We start from the raw sequence: 13,857 nt of genomic DNA on the forward strand, positions 1-13,857 counted from the left end.
TGGAACTGGAGGCCTCCCGTCCGACAGGCTCACTGGCCTCCGCACGCTCTCAGGATGCGGGGACCTAAGATGTGTGGCGCCTGCCCAGGAGTTTACATCCAAGGGGCAGTGGCGGGAAGGTGCGGATAGTCATGCTGAGAACCTTTTGAAAGGAGGACAGGGTTGCGCTGGGCACGGCAGAGCAAACTGAGTGGTCAGGACGGGAATGTGTGGTGTGGCCTCCGCAGCGTGTCCGTTACCCAGTGTCCTGCGCCCTTCCCTCCCCCGCTGCCATCTTCAGAAGCTCTGGACAGAGCCTGTCCCTCTGGGCCTGGCTGTCCTCACTGCCCGCCCACAAGACGGTCCTGCACATGAGTCCTGCTAATGGGCCATTTCCTCTCTGCAGTAAGTCAAACAAATTCAAGACAAAATCCCCCCTGTATAAATTTCTCCTCACAGAAACAAATTTTTTTAAAAAATTGCAAAATTTCCGGGACACGTTTTCTTTCTAGCAGGACGATGCCCTGGCCCAGGTGATTGAAGTGTCCTGGCGATTTGCAGTCGCTGGGCTTGCCTTTCCGTCAGACAGTGACAGGATGAAGGCGGTGAGGCCGGCCCCTTGCGGGTGTTGTTCTCGTGTTGATGAGCTGCTCATCCTCCCCAGGGTTCTCGGGGCACGTCCCTGAGGAAGGGGCTGTTGAGATGCAGACAGACGGCAGTCAGATGAGCCGCCAGCCTGTGCTGCAGTCGGCGCCACGGCGGTGAGCCTGAGACCCAGGCGGAAACCGATGCGTGGTCCCTGTGCAGGGTTTCCACGGCGAGGGGCAGGGGCGCAGCTGGGAGAAACGATCTCATGACTTTATATATCGGGGTCCTCAGACTTTTTAAACAGGGGGCCAGCTCACTGTCCCTCAGACCGTTGGAGGGCCGGACTATAGTTTAAGAAAAAACTATGAACAAATTCCTATGCACACTGCGGAGGCAAAAACACCCGGCGGGCCGGATTAATGGTTTCGGCGGCCGCATGTGGCCCGCGGGCCGTAGTTTGCGGACCCCTGTTTTATATCTTAACGTTAATCTCTCCCTACACCCATAAAGGCGTGGTTTTAGGGAGTTTAGCACGTGGATGTGGTGAAGTGTATGGCTGTATGACTTCTAATTGAGTAAAGGCAGAATTAGACATTTCTAGATATCAATCTGTGATTTAAAAAAAAACTTCCTTCATGCAAACTAATGTTGTATAATTACAAAATAGAATTATATCTTATATTTTATGAATCATCAGACACTGATACAAGCCAGAAAGCTTGCTGAGAATATAATGTCATGTACATTCAAGATGCAAGGAGCAGGCTTAAATACTGGGGAAAAATCTTTTCTCTATAACAAGAAATCAAAGATGTAGGAGACTAAGTCTGATGTGGTTTCTTCATTTGTTTTTAAGGTCTGTATGAAGGAATACCAGGTTATTTGCCTTGTTTTGTTCATTTGGTTTTTATTCCAGATGCTAGTTGGTCAGCGTTCAGTTTAAAGTCCAGGGACGAGGGGAGTCTTCCCGTGCTGCTCGGACCCTTGTCTTGGGCAAGTCCCTGACTCTCTGGGACCTCACTTGGGCTTCCAAACTAAGGACGGTAACACTTCCCTTCAGTCACCTCCTGGTTTGTTCCGAAGCTTAGAGAAGTCGCCCTCCAGACGAATGCTCTTGCGAGGTGAGCGGCTCAGAGCTGTGAGGCAGCATGGTGGTGGGGCTGCGGCGCCGTCCGCCCGCCATGCACACGCTCCGGCTCCCTGTGAGGCCGTGGTCTGTGCAGCAAATGTCTGACGTATGTTAAGGCTGCATTCATGTGAAGGATGCAGAGCATCATTGCAGCTCATCTCAGAAAGACAGGATGCGTTTCTGTGTCCCCACAGTGCTCTGCGTTCCCTGGGGACGGTCACTAAATAAGCATCGCCCTTTGCCCCATAGAAACACAGAGCAGAGCAGGCAAGAGGACTGAGCACAGGAACATGTGCTGTGTTCTCCGCCGAGGGCAGAGCTGGCGGCATGAGCCCCGGTGGAGGCTGGCAGATGCGAGTTGAACAGGAAAACAAAAGCTCCCAGACACTGAAGACTGGTCGACTGTGTCACCACAGACAGTGTCATGTTTTTGAAGGACCTTTGGAGACAGATGAGATTCTTTCCTATATGACGGGGATGACACACAGCGACTGGAAATGGAGAGCAGGGTCCCAGGTCCCCGAGTTCCCTCCCCAATCAGACACACCTGGTGGGGCAGCCATATCGCTCAGGCCGTGTAAACCGAAGGACCCAGACTGTCACAGACTGTCCCTCTGCTGGACCAGAGATGCTCAGTGCAGACCAGGTAATTTAGAAACTCCCTGAACTCTGCCTGCGTGTGTATGTGTGTGCCTGCGTGTGTGTGGGGGGCGGGGGGGAGAGGGGAGGGAGAGAGAGACAATTGGTTGGCATGTCTCGGTCTGTCTCAGGTGTGTGGACCAGCAACAGCTCGTTGCTGTGGGTAAAGATATAAGGACCTTTTTGTTCGTAAGTCCCCGAGTTTAGAAAGCTGGGTACCTACCAGGCCGTCCAGTTCCCAGATGCCCAAAACTTAGTGAGTAAATGAAATGTCATTCATTCACTTCTCATTCACTTAGAGCCCTAATGAATAGAGTTTAAGAAAGAAACATAACTTACAATTTCTTCATTACAAGTTATCATGCAACTTAGACCCCTTGTGAAAACTGTTGCCTTTCCTTCTGTTTGTGTTTTAGCTTATAAAATCGACAACATTTAAAATGAAGAAGCTAATCTCTTTAAATATTTGTAATGATTTCTCACGCATTCTTTTGACCCCATCAGGCAGAATTCTCCTGCCTCCGAGTGTGGGAGGTTTGACCTCACGGCCATAGATCTTCCTGAGACAGGAGGTGGGATGGTGACACCCAGCTCTCCTCAGGGCAGGAGAGATGAGGGTCCCACACCGGCACACGGAGGGGGATCCACACAGGCACACGGAGGGGGATCCACACCGGCACACGGAGGGGGGTCCACACCGGCACGCGGAGGGGGATCCACACCGACACACGGAGGGGGATCCACACCGGCACGCGGAGGGGGGTCCACACCGACACACGGAGGGGGATCCACACAGGCACACGGAGGGGGATCCACACCGGCACACGGAGAGGGGTCCACACCGACACACGGAGGGGGATCCACACCGGCACACGGAGGGGGGTCCACACCGGCACACGGAGGGGGATCCACACCGGCACACGGGAGGGGGGTCCACACCGGCACACGGAGAGGGATCCACACCGGCACACGGAGGGGGGTCCACACCGGCACAGGGAGGGCCCCATGGGAGCCAGCGGCTTCCCTCGGCCATGCCACAGAGCAGGCCCTGCTATGGGACATGACAGTGGGTGTCGGCCCCCAGCGCTTTTTCCTGGACCGAGTTCATTCATCGGTGCGCTGGGGAAGGTGACTTATGAGTGGGTAGGGGTGAGTAGGTCTCTGACCATCAACAGGGGGACATGGTCCTCAGCCTTGTGATGACGGGGGAGCTGCTGGGAGGCCCAGAGACAGCAGCAGAAACCACCCCCTTCTGGGGACAGATGGGCTGCAGCTACTCCTGGGATGTGAATCCACCAATCACGTTCCCAGTGGGGTTGGCAGGGAGGTCATGAGTTCAGTGCGACCGCTGCCATGCTCCAGGGGCAGCCCTCCCTGTGGGGTAGGGAAAGCGAGGACATGACACAGGTGTTGTCTCTTTCTCACTGTTCCCATGGGTTTTCTTCCTTCCAAGTTCTTTAGGGTGATAGGCTGTGCTTCCTGAGAGCACGCTGAGAGAAACACCATGGAAGTCGTCAACCTTCTCTGACTGATGTCTTCTTTGACCAGGTGATCAGGTGCTTCAGGATGGCACGTGGTTCTCTTGTTCTACTTGTGGCCGGTTCTCCGTAGGGTCAGTGGCTGGCACTGGCTACAAGGTCCCCAGTTACCATCGTGGGGCGGCCATGCGCTGGTCGTCCTGATGCTGCTCCTCTGGTCAAAGCCCATGAATGTGCACTTGCCAAAAGGGAACAGGGCTGATATTTCAGAACTTCACTAGAACAGGTTGCCTACGATTCTTAACAGCATGAGCCCTGGGCCAGGGGCGTCTGTGGTTGGGGTTCCTCCCTCCTGCCGCCCGTTGGGACTGCGTATGTCCTATCCTTGGGGAGATGCTTGGTAGGAATGAGCCAGGAAAGGGACCGCTTTGGCGGCAGACAGTTGGTGATGCTCTATGACTAATGCGTGGCCAATTTGATTTGCTGATGTTTAGACGGATGTGTTAGATGTTTAAGTGTGTGGGCTAGAGAGATGTTTTCTGTCATTAATGTGTCGAAGAACAGATCTGCTCCCAAAGAAGGCCTTCCTGAGGGAATGGCAGGAGCCCATGGAGAACGCCCTGGGCACAGGGGGAGCCCGCGGTCGGCGCCCCTCCTTCCGTCAGCTCACTAAGTGAGCTTCCCACCATCTTCTCAGTCTGGCTTTTTAATCATAGAAACAACAGGTGTGACAGTGCAGCTCCCATACCCAGTCTCAGGGGCGGGAGGGGCCCAGGTAAGAAGGCCTTGACTGCTGCCCGTGTCCACGGTGAGCGGCTGCGCAGCGTGGAAAGAGGTGCATCCAGGTGGCCTGTCAGTGTCAGACAGGACGCACTCCAGATGGAATGTAGCAGTTTGTCGTTTCTAACATGGTCTTTTTTCTACAACAGTTTTCCTAAATACTTTTTTGAGACTGGATGTGACAGTTAGTCACACATTATTTCTACCGGCTCACCCAGCTTCTCCCAAGGCCATGAGAGGTGACTGGCAGTGCTGCATGTCAGGCAGAGGCTGTGCTGGATATGGTTCTGCAGCACCAGCTCCCCTCTGTCCTGCTTTTCACAGGCTCCTGGTCACCGCGGACCTCCTCCCTCCATGCCCACTGAGATACTTGTACAGGATTCTCAGTTCATCAGATTTTGTTTCTGAATCTTACTATGGCCTTCCTGCTGATCATGTGCCTTCTGATAAGTTACCTCCAAGGTGCCACAGTCAGAATAGCTCTTCACTCAGCCCAAACATGTGCTTCTGACCCGAGCGCAGAGTAGGTGTATCCTCTGTGTGAGTCCTCAGGACCCGGGCTTTCCTCGCGCCACCTGAGCACCACTGGGAAGCAAGCCCTTCGAAAGCAGCCACTGCGCACATCTGTTTATGAGCTGACACCAGGGATGCTCATGGACTCTCACAAAGCCCAGTAATGATGAGTGTAACTGTGGCATATCTGGTTTGGGCTGCAAGTACATAAAGCCGATAAAGAAAAGTCATTCTTGCCCTAACCAGTTTGGCTCAGTGGATAGAGTGTCAGCCTGCAGACTCAAGGGTCCCAGGTTCGATTCCAGTCAAGGGCATGTACCTTGGTTGCGGGCACATCCCCAGTAGGGGGTGTGCAGGAGGCAGCTGATCAATGTTTCTCACTCATCGATGTTTCTAACTCTCTATCCCTCTCCCTTCCTCTCTGTAGAAAATCAATAAAATATATTTTTTTAAAAAAGAAAAGTCATTCTCAAAATTTAGGTGCAATGAAAAATTAATATTTTTAAATTGTTTATTTTAAGATTAATGAAGGAAGTCAATAGTGAATGTAAGTGTTTTGAACTGCTCCCGTCGAGCAGTCTGTTTCGCAGTGTCGACACGCAGCGGGACCTCGGGGCTGTGTGGTGTGTAGAGTTGACGGCAATTAGCTTGCTGTCCATGCTGTTGCCGCTAAACTTCACATTCTAGCCTCCACTTCTTTCTTTTCTGTTCTTTTTTGTCCTTTTTTTTTTACTTTCTTTGCAGAAGACCATCAAATGAACTGTCACAGTAGTCGCATAATGCAAGACACAGAAAAAGATGATAATAACAATGATGAGTATGATAACTATGATGAGCTGGTGGCCAAGTCCTTGTTGAATCTTGGCAAGATTGCCGAGGACGCAGCGTACCGGGCCCGCACGGAGTCCGAGATGAACAGCAACACCTCCAATAGTCTGGAAGACGATAGTGACAAAAATGAGAACTTGGGTCGGAAAGGCGAGTTGAGTCTAGACTTAGACAGTGATGTCGTTAGGGAAACAGTGGACTCCCTGAAATTACTAGCACAAGGACATGGTGTGGTGCTGGCGGAGAACATGAACGACAGGAGCTATGCAGACACCATGTCGCAGCAGGACAGTCGGAACATGAACTACGTGATGCTGGGAAAGCCCCTGAACAACGGGCTGGGGGAGAAGCTGGTGGAGGAGAGCGACGAGGAGGTGTGCCTGAGCAGCCTGGAGTGCCTGCGCAACCAGTGCTTCGACCTGGCCCGCAAGCTGAGCGAGACCAGCCCGCAGGACAGGAACCCGCAGCCCAGCCTCAGCGGCCGCCCACACCTCCGGCCAGAGGACGACTTCTCGGGCAGGACGCCGGACAGGAGCTACTCGGACATGATGAACCTGATGAGGCTCGAGGAGCAGCTGAGCCCCAGGTCGAGGACTTTCTCCAGCTGCGCAAAGGAGGACGGGTACCACGAGAGAGATGACGACACGGCCTCCGTCACCTCCGACAGGTCCGAGGAGGTGTTCGACATGACCAAGGGCAACCTGACCCTCCTGGAGAAAGCCATCGCTTTGGAAACGGAGAGGGCGAAAGCCATGCGGGAGAAAATGGCCATGGAGGCCGGCAGGCGGGACAGTATGAGGTCGTATGAGGAGCAGTCGCCAAGACAGCTGCCCGGGGAGGAGAGAAAGCCCAAACCCAGCGACAGCCATGTCAAAAAGCCATACTATGGTAAAGGTAATATTTCTACCTACGTAAGTTCCTCATGAAAGCGTGAGCCTGAGTAAAAGATGTCAATGTGGCCACAATTAAGTGTGCATCCCGGTAAATTGTATCTCTGATGCACAATTCCTAGGGCCGATTCCAGAGTTACAGATTGTGATTATAGTTCTGAAGAGCAAATACAATGTCTGAGAAATACACAATGCAGCTCAGTGTCATATTAGCAGAGCAGATGACGAACAGGATGTTTCCGTGGAAGAGGCATGTCTTGGTGCACGTGGTAGGAACTATCAGGATGAGCTGTGATCTTAAACACGGACCACAGTCTGAGTGGCAAGGGTCTATGCAGCAGTCAGTCGGGGTGAAACGTGCATCTTCTAACATCACGATTTATAAAATTATCATCGAATGACAGTTACCGATAAAACTTCCCCCATAGAAAACATCCCTGAGAGAAATTGAACAGTAACAGAAGGACCGATAACATAAGACAAGGGCAGGCACTGCACATTAATTATCGTAGGTGCTTGGCGGCTGGAGCCATTGGCTGTGCAGGGCGTGTGTGTCCCAGGCTGAGAGCAATAGCAGTTTCCTCATAGAATCACTCCCCTCACTGATCCGGTTCAGTGTGGAAGCAATTGTGGGGTTACTTTATCATAAACAGGCAGAGCCTCCCAGTGTGGAAGTGTTCGTGGGTTTGTGTTTATGAGGTATGTGAGCACATATTTGCATACATCTCTATGTTTAATTACATGCGTATTAGTCACTGTGTTTAATATGTATATTCCAACCTGAGCAATTGACTTCATGTTCGAAATAACTGCTGTGTCCCCTTTCAGAAGGAGGCAGGTTATAACAACCTCGAGTAGACCTTGGGCACTGCAGGTTTCAGTTACAGACACTTAAAACTCAGGAAGCCATTTAAAGAATAAAATTGGTGATTCCTTAAGTCCCTCCAGATGAGCACCAAACAAGATCCTCTGTGTTGTCTGCTATTCTATGCCTTATAAACACAGATCCTCCCCGGGGAGCTGACGGTGAGGTTCAGGAATTTGGTTTGAAAATCAGTTGCTCTGTAAACTTCAAAGGATAGGAAAACCTGCTTTTTCTGCTGTGACATCGTGTGTATTCTCCTCTCAATGTGCACGTAGCCCCACAGCACGTGGCCAGCACTACCCCGGGTCCCCTGGGCACGGCCCGAGCCAGAGGCCTGCGGCTCCTGCCCTGAATCGAGCCCGGTATCGGCTCAGTCATGCGGGTGCAGGCAGAGCCTTGGCAGGTGTGGACGTGAGGAAGGGGTTGTGCTCAGGCCACAGAGTGTCGCTCAGCGGAGCCCCGGGCTGGCTTTGGTGCCGTAAAGACCAAGACGTCGCATGTACATTGTGACTGTAGCGGAGTCCGTTAGAAATGGTGTGTCAGATGTTTGAGAATCATCCCAACAGTTTTAGGAAGAAATAGTGTCTCTGCCATGGGCTTGCTCAGGTGGCCACGCGATAGGTTCTGACCTAGACGTCTGCAGAGTGGACTGTGGTGGGCTCCGCACGGAGCCATGGGCCTTTGGGGCATCCCTCCTCTGGTTTCCGTGGTTCCTTTAAGCCCAGAGTTTCCTGTAGATACGGATTCGTTTTGTTTTGTTATGGTTGCTTTGTATGGTTTTTGTTTTGTGTAAGAAATGGAATTCCAGTGGCTTGCTTCCCCTAGATCAGTGGGGATGGAGAGGGCACGGACAGTAGCGCTGAGATATGCTTTTCCCGGAGCAGGGCGGGCTGGGACTTGGCCTTTCCAGAGGAGCTTGGAGGGCATGGACCTGCCTCTGCCCAGCTGTTCCAGATCTTCTCCCTCAGTCATTGTGTTCCCCACTGTCCCAGTTTCTTGTGAAGTTGCCACAGTTTGTCAGAGCCAAATTAGTGTGGCCAGGCAAGGACCCAGAGCGGGCAAAGAGATGAGTGCCCTGTTTAAAGAGATAGCTTCTCACCAGCACGGCCAGGCAGCCCTCCGGCCAGAGCGTCCAGTCTGTTCTCAGCTCCTCTGCTATTTTATTAAAGATGAAGGGAACGTGCGTACCATTCTCATTTAGACGCAATCTTCTCAAAATGATGTAAATGATAAACCAGTAACCTTTCCAGAATCCTGAGCTAAAACAAAAGAGGTTCATCCTGAAACGCCTTTATCTGCTTCCTAAGCCTCACTGGACAGGTGTAGGAGCAAGCTGAGCCCGGCACTCGAGTCTTTTGGGTATTGCTTCGAGGTTTGCTGTTGAATTGTTGGTCTGTTTGCTTGCTGGGTTGTTCTGTGTTTGCTCCAGTGTTTGCCTTCAAGACGAATTGGGATTGCAAGAAATAAGAAAGCAGGGGGCGTAGTGGTGAAGCGAGTGGCAGCTCCAGCCCGGCTCACACATCGAGAGGAGATTATGCCCGCTGTCTTCCAGCACCTGAGGCCGTCTGAGCCACACTGTGCCCACACATCTGATCTTGACTTCAGAATACTTTCAAAAACTGTGAATGATTTGTTAGGAAATCTTAAGTGTCCTGATGAAAAAGAGACACTTAATTACTAATAATAGTTAAAAGTTGCATTTTGTCCTTTAAAGTCATTTATATCTAGGTTATGACCTTAATCAACATTTTCCTATGAAACTGTTCCTGTGTGCTTTGGTATTTACATTAATTAACGTACACCGATGTTATTATGAAACTGCTTACAAGGCAGTGAAACGCTAGGCTTCGGGATTGCATGTAGGAGACACTCCAGCATGACATCTGAACGCTGACATCACAATAGCCTGTTTTTAGATTTGTTTCTAGTGACTATGATCCCCAGTAGGTCAGGAAGCAGCAGACAGCGTATCTAGGAATCACCAACATCAGCGCTGGTTTTAGAGACTGCAGACCTGGAAGAGCCGCGTTCCACAGAGCAGCGCACTAGCTTACAAGTCAAGGGTCTTTTACGGAAACAGAGGGTGTCGATGTCCCTGCCAGCCCTTGGTCTATTTCCCTTTACATGACGGACTCAAGAAAAAGTCCTTAAGGCTTTTAAAATGTTAAGCCAGGCTTTTTTCTTTATATAAAATGAATACTTTACCAAAAGTAAAACATGTTTCTCACAGTCATGATTGGCTTGATTAATAAACTCTATAATAATAAAAGCATAATATGCTAATTAGACCAGATGTCCTTCCGGATGACCTTCCTGACGAAGCTGGGGCTGCAAGGAAAACCTGGGTCCCCGGGGGCCTTCCAGTGGCCAGAGAGAAGCCCGGGTCCTGAGTGCCAGACAGAAGCTGGTGCCGACAGCTAGGGGAAGGAAGGCCTACTCTTACACAAATTTCATGCATCGGGCCTCTAGTCTACATATATAAAAGCCTAAACAACCTTTATGACCTGATGACCAGCCAGTAGCTATGACACACACTGACCACCAGGGGGCAGACGCTCAATGCAGGAGATGGCCCCTGGTGGTCAGTGCACTCCCACGCCAACCTCCCACAGTCCCTCCCCGCCCCCCACCAGCCGGCCAGCCTCGATCGGCCCTGATCGGGACTGGGCGAGACAGCCCTGATTGTCCCTGATCACTGGCCAGGCCAAGGGACCCCACCCGTGCACGAATTCCTGCACCAGGCCTCTAGTATCAATATAAAAGCACTGGACCCTGGATCAGGTCCTCAGACTCACTGTCTGTTGATAATCTGTGCAGGTGGTTTTCAGAAACCATGCTCTGCACACTCACGGCGCTGTTTAGACTGTTTCTGGAGTTGTTTCTGCATGTTCATGCACTGGGTCCCTCTGGGCATAGAAGTACATGTGAGCAGTATGGCTGCGTTTCTGCCTCGGGCTCCTCCCCCAGCAGCTGCAGAGCCGCTGACCTGCGTGCACGCGTCCATCCCGGGGCCTCCTCAGTCCCGTGCACGCAGAGGAGCCACCGGTGCCCGCGGCCGCGCTGGGGCAGCTCCGAGTGCACGCCCGTCAGGGGGGTCCCGCCTCTGGGTCATTTGCTTGCAGTGCCTTCTGAGAGTTCAGCTTATTTTCAGAAAATCTCTAAATTGACGTGCTACCTGGCAATTTCAACACCAGCAAACCTGTCCCTTATGTTGTCTACAATCAGACACTCCACAAGAAGGCCATCTGCCAAAGGGTGTCTGGATGGCAGGACCCACGGTTGAATTTCACAGCAATTGCACAACCACCACGGGGTGGCTTTGTTCTCTGAGAAGGTCACTGTCTCATTCCGTTGGTTTCTGTGAGCTTATCATGTAACACACGGGAAACAATAGTGCAGTAGGGATAGTCTTGTCTTCTTTTTCACAGAAAGCAAGATATTGTATGCTTCATGATTACACTGTTTAAGGTCAGAAATCACGCCAAGCCAAAGACCTACGCAAAAGCCCAGTGCCACGGCGTCTCCCTGCCACCTGCTTTGTCTCTTTACTCATCAAGGTCTCTTCAGAGTGTGAAGTGAGCACATTGTCGTCAGTGGGTAAAGGATTCACTCTCTTGACACCTGTTGTCGCTTTTAGATCCCTCGAGAGCAGAAAAGAAAGAGAGCAAGTGTCCAACCCCAGGGTGCGATGGAACTGGCCACGTAACTGGGCTGTACCCGCATCACCGCAGCCTGTCCGGATGCCCGCACAAAGATAGGGTCCCTCCGGAAAGTAAGTCTGCCTCACGATCCCGCACACACCGACGGCCCTTCTGTCATCCTCTTGCCTCTGTCATTTCCATCTGTCCTGACGGGCAGCCCCAGTGCAAGTGCACACGGGCCAGCAGGCTCTAGAGCTCACCCTCCGCGGGCAGCGTGTGCTCGTGTCCTTCCTGCGGGACTGGCCCTAGGATGGAGCCCGGCACCCGGCTTCCTCTGCCCCCAGGCAGGCCTGGCCTCCAGGGCGCAGCTCACTGGACCTGCTCCGCAGCCTCAGGCAGACTCCTCAGCAGCGCAGAGCTGAGTGCAGCTGGTCCCACATCCCTCCCAGCTTGAAGCTGTGGGGGCCTTGAGGAAACCCCTTATCTGGACCCATTATGTGTAAATGTCCATCAGTATTTCTATTTGTATTTTATTGCATTTTATCCCAAAAGTCTGTTTCATGTCATAGTTGCCCCACCATTTCCACACAATAAAATCTTAAGTGAGGAGGGTTACAGCAGGTAGGTTTTGATCCCACACATTTATTTTAATCAGTTAGGTTCTGAGAATATGCAATAAATTTTTTAAAAACAACTAAATTTTCTTTAGAAATGAACCAATGTATACATTTTTATCTTTCTCACAACACATGAAGTATTCCAACTATTTTATTTTTTAATATATTTGTATTGATTTCAGAGAGAAAGGGAAAGGGAGAGAGAGATAGAAACATCAATGGTAAGAGAGAATCGTGGATCAGTTGCCTCCCACAGGCCCCACACTAGAGATGAAGCCCACAACCCCAGGCCTGCGCCCTGACCAGGAATCAAACCGTGACCTCCTGGTTCATAGGTCGACACTCAATCACTGAGCCACGCCGGCCCGGCTAAAAACAATTAGAACTGATTGCACAGGGAAATGGCACATTTTCAGAAATGACCTTTGAGTCTAAGACCCTGATCGTGAGTCTCAGGATCTTCCTCATTGTCTGAGACACAGTTTCTAGTGAGGAAAGTGGAGTCACTTGGCTGGAGATGGGACCAGACGATCAGCTGACTGTTTGCAGGGACTTCTGAGGATGGTCCCATTCAGTGGCTGACTTTGGGATACTTGAGGCCCATCTGGCAGAACCCGGAGAAGTTCCCAGGAGCTGAGGCTTAGGACAGGCTTAGCGGGGCCTGTTCAGGGGAGGTATTTTAGAAGGGTTGGGACTCTGTTTTCAGACGGCTGCTGAAAATAATAAGCCTGTTTCCTGCACGTGCCCTGTCAGCAGCCGAGAGCAGGAGTGGGGACCGCGCTGCCCGTGTGTTACATGAGCAGGGAGACAGCATGTGGCCGCAGCAGCTTACCCCCAGCCAGGCCACCGTGCACGCAGCCCGCAGGCAGTGCCAGCGGCTTTTCAGATGAGGAAACCTCGGCGCACGTGCGTCCCTCCTTCCCAGTCAGCACAGGCCTGGCGCGTGGAAGACACTCCATGCTTTTCAAACCAGCGTGAGCAGGTGCGAGCCACTGGGTAGACGCCTGAGCGCGATCCGGGTCCACACACCTGAGTCCCGAGACCTGGTCTGAGCGGCCTCATCCTGGCCAGCCCGCCACCTGGAGCACGGCACACGCTCTGCACTTGGTTTTCCTCATCTGCACAATGAAGCATTAGGGCGAAGCCCTCAGGCCTTACGAGAAAGAGCCACTTGGCGCCGTTTCTCGGTCAGACCCACATTTTCACCTTCAGAATAGAGGATGGGCTTCTCCTCGGGGCTGACGGTCCTCCTGGCTCCACATGCTCCCGGAAGAGCCCAAACGGAGCAGAAACGGGCCGTGTCCTGACAGCCGCAGATGAAGGCCACGCCTGTCACGCCTGCGCCCGGCACAGTGGGGACTCAGCTCTGGCACTGGCCCACTGATCCCTGCCCACATGGATGCGTATCATTCCTTAGAACTCCATGAAGTGGAAACAGTCGCACTCCAGGTGGACTCCCTACAGCGGTCTGTCGCCCCAGTTTGCAACACATGGTGTGAGGAGCAGAGGCCGCCCCACTGAACGAGACCCCGCTCTGTCCTCCAGGAGCCCCCACAGGGCAGGCATGACCTCTAGGGACAGGCTCCGCAGCAGCTGCGGACACGCCCCGACACCAGGGGTGAGGCCTTCCCCAGGGACCTCAGGCCTCACGGCTGTCCCGCTCAGCCTGTCTGTGAGAGAGAGAACCACACATTCTCTGCCCACTGCCGGAGCCGTCCACACAGGAGCCCGGCTGGAGGAGGCGGCAGAGGCACAGGAGGCGGGCAGGCTGGCAGGGCCGGAGGAGGACTCATGGGAGAGGCAGGCGGACTGAGGTGAAGGCAGGGACTGTGCCTGGGAGGGCGATCAGGTGGTGACAGCAGTGACGGGTGTAGGGAGCTGAGGAACAGGGAGACAGTGGATTTGTTTTC

General features: G+C 52.6%; 1 protein-coding gene across 10 annotated transcripts in view; it reads left to right on the forward strand.

The window, feature by feature from the left end:
- The window catches only part of MYT1L (myelin transcription factor 1 like), a 301,658-nt gene that overhangs the window by 221,907 nt on the left and 65,894 nt on the right, over window positions 1-13,857 (forward strand). For 7 of the 10 annotated variants that reach the window (XM_036335449.1, XM_036335455.1, XM_036335454.1 and 4 more), the window contains 2 exons: window positions 5,851-6,828; window positions 11,327-11,461. In XM_036335449.1, the coding sequence (XP_036191342.1) occupies window positions 5,851-6,828; window positions 11,327-11,461 (1,113 nt within the window). The remainder of the gene's footprint in view (window positions 1-5,850; window positions 6,829-11,326; window positions 11,462-13,857) is intronic. The other 3 variants (XM_036335453.1, XM_036335456.1, XM_036335457.1) reach the window with 2 other exon arrangements.

This window comes from Myotis myotis, unplaced genomic scaffold, assembly GCF_014108235.1.
Source record: "Myotis myotis isolate mMyoMyo1 unplaced genomic scaffold, mMyoMyo1.p scaffold_m19_p_14, whole genome shotgun sequence".
Classification (NCBI taxonomy): domain Eukaryota; kingdom Metazoa; phylum Chordata; class Mammalia; order Chiroptera; family Vespertilionidae; genus Myotis; species Myotis myotis.